Genomic DNA, 2,500 nt, shown 5'->3' with positions numbered 1-2,500 from the left:
GAACTCTGGGTTGTCCTTACCGGAAGGCTGAAAGGCCAGAAGACGGCCAGAGATCGACTTCTCTCCTTAGGAGCTCTTGAGACGATCGTCGTCGATTCGATCAGGTACGGGACGCTGAAGTCGACGACCGCCTCGCGGCTCCCTGAAGTCAGTTGGCCGATCAGTCGATCGTTCAACAAATAAATCAGTAAAACAGTAAATTGATCAGGAAATTAGTCAGTCAGTTACTCAATGAGTCAATCAGATGGTCGGTGGGTCAATGAATCAGAGAATTAGTAGATCAATCTATCATTTAGTCAATAGTATGATGTTAACTAATATGAAGACCACAAGCAGATATAATGTGTTTGTGTGTGTGTGTGTGTGTGTGTGTGTGTGTGTGTGTGTGTGTGTGTGTGTGTGTGTGTGTGTGTGTGTGTGTGTGTGTGTGTGTGTGTGTGTGTGTGTGTGTGTGTGTGTGTGTGTGTGTGTGTGTGTGTGTGTGTGTGTGTGTGTGTGTGTCCGCGAGACAGAAGATACAATGACTTGAAATGCCAAAGCATCTCGACAAAGAAAACCTTTCGGTCCTGTAATTAGGTCATATGAAAACAAAGGTCAACAATGAATTGACTGTTACCTGTGATGGTGATCTCGTTGATGGCCATGTGAGCTTCCCGAGACACGAGCATCCCGATCATGCCAGTCACAAGTCCGTTGGGTCTCACGATGCCCCATTGACCGTCCAACGGTGTTGTCAGCTGATATCTAGATCAGCCGAGAAACTTAGTAAATTTTTCTGCTTCTTTAACCCGTTCACCTAAGCATGCCCTTCAAGATTTTATACTGATATATGCTAGACGGTTTAAGAACACACGTGCATAACTGATGGAATAGATTTAGTTTTCATATAGCGAGCGTTGAAACAACTGGTGATAAGATTAGATAACTCTATGGATAGGGGTGACAGATGGTAAGGGACATGGAACTGCCTAGTGTAGGCCTCATGTTCTCTTGCAGTCTTCCACATTCTTTTGTACTTATGATAATAGAGGATACTACAAGAGACCATAAGGCCTGCACTAGGCAGTTCCATGTCCCTTATCACCTGCCATCCCTATCCATAACGTTATCTAAATTTCTCTAAACATCTTCAATACAATGACCCCCCACGCAGACGTCTTGATTATACTTATTTTGTGGTTGTAGCTGGGTGACCCCCATATTCTGTGAACTTGCTTGATCATATTTTATGTGGTTATTAATATTCAGAGTGAAAGAGAACGAGTAATACAGCTGTAAGTTTATATTTTATCAGACGAGTACTGTGGTGCATCATCGTACATCAGGCAGCTGATGCTGCCCACGAGATTTTTACTTGTATTGAAGAGGTTAATAAAATCAGTAGTTTCAGCACTCACTACATGGTTACTAAGTTTATTCCTTTCGTTAAGCACTCTCTTGGCGTCCCACTTCTTGCCTATTTCCTTCCTTAGATTTGCTAAATCTAAACCCATTACCCTGATTTTTTATTATCATGACCTGACCTGCATCACCTTTGTTAGCCTTTGACCCATTTGAATACCTCCATTAGATTATCCCTAACTCTTCGTTTTTCCTGGGAGTGTAAATTGATACCTGAATACCCATTCGTTTTAGTAAATACTTCAAAATTTTCAACCCCTGAGTAATACCTTAGATACTATATGCTGACCAATGACATACGACTTGTATACACTCACGTGAAATTGAGCTTGTTCGCCAAAGCGTTCAGAATATTCACATCGATCCCAGAATCTGCCCTTAGGCCTCCTTCTTCGGGCGAGTCTCGAACTCGAAAGAACGGCCAGTTGTCTACAACGGCCACCGTGAGCCTGCGGCCCTCAAAATCGCTGTACAGGTCCTCTGGAGTCCGGAAGAAAGGTTCTCGAAGAAGGAGGTCTTCGGGGGATGAGGCTAAGGACCAGTAGCCAAGAAGCCGCAACCTAAGAAATGGTAATAGTAAAGAAATAGTTATAATGATAATAGTATTACTACTACGATTACTCATGCTACTACTTCTACTACTACTACTACTACTACTACTACTACTACTACTACAACTAAATACAACCTCCATCCTCTTGGAACTGTGTTGTGAAAGCAGATAAGTTATATCTCCCACAGACACAGTTCATTGGCCCCGCTCTCACCAATGACTGTGGTCGACTATTTCTATTACTATATATATATTTTTTAACGACCTCCATCCCCATGAAACTGTATAGAGAAAGCAATTAGGAACTGTCTCCCACAGACACAGTTCATTCTCCCCTCCTATGGGGAGTAGTGTTGGCTCGATAGTCTCATCTTTGCAAACCTCCCGAAGCATTTGGGCAACGAGAGCCATTTTCTCGTCATGTCTCATACAGATGAATCCACTCTGATTGCATATCGTCGTATGATTTGAATTAAACTGTGTACCATACGAACATTTGTTATGTACCCCATCCAATGGCCATCCATACCTCAGGGTAATGGCATC

At 42.7% G+C, this 2,500-nt stretch overlaps 1 protein-coding gene across 1 annotated transcript in view; it reads right to left on the bottom strand.

The window, feature by feature from the left end:
* The window catches only part of LOC143041296 (putative glutamate receptor), a 47,009-nt gene that overhangs the window by 36,984 nt on the left and 7,525 nt on the right, over positions 1-2,500 (bottom strand). The window contains exons 7-8 of the mRNA XM_076213122.1: positions 1,719-1,961; positions 617-744 (exon numbers count right to left, since the gene is read on the bottom strand). Coding sequence (XP_076069237.1) covers positions 617-744; positions 1,719-1,961 — 371 coding nt within the window. The remainder of the gene's footprint in view (positions 1-616; positions 745-1,718; positions 1,962-2,500) is intronic.

The sequence above is a fragment of the Oratosquilla oratoria genome, chromosome 30 (genome assembly GCF_046742065.1).
Source record: "Oratosquilla oratoria isolate Oo_2021 chromosome 30, ASM4674206v1, whole genome shotgun sequence".
Lineage (NCBI taxonomy): Eukaryota > Metazoa > Arthropoda > Malacostraca > Stomatopoda > Squillidae > Oratosquilla > Oratosquilla oratoria.
Note: the sequence above shows the minus strand (reverse complement) of the source record. Positions and strands in the feature narration are given on the sequence as shown.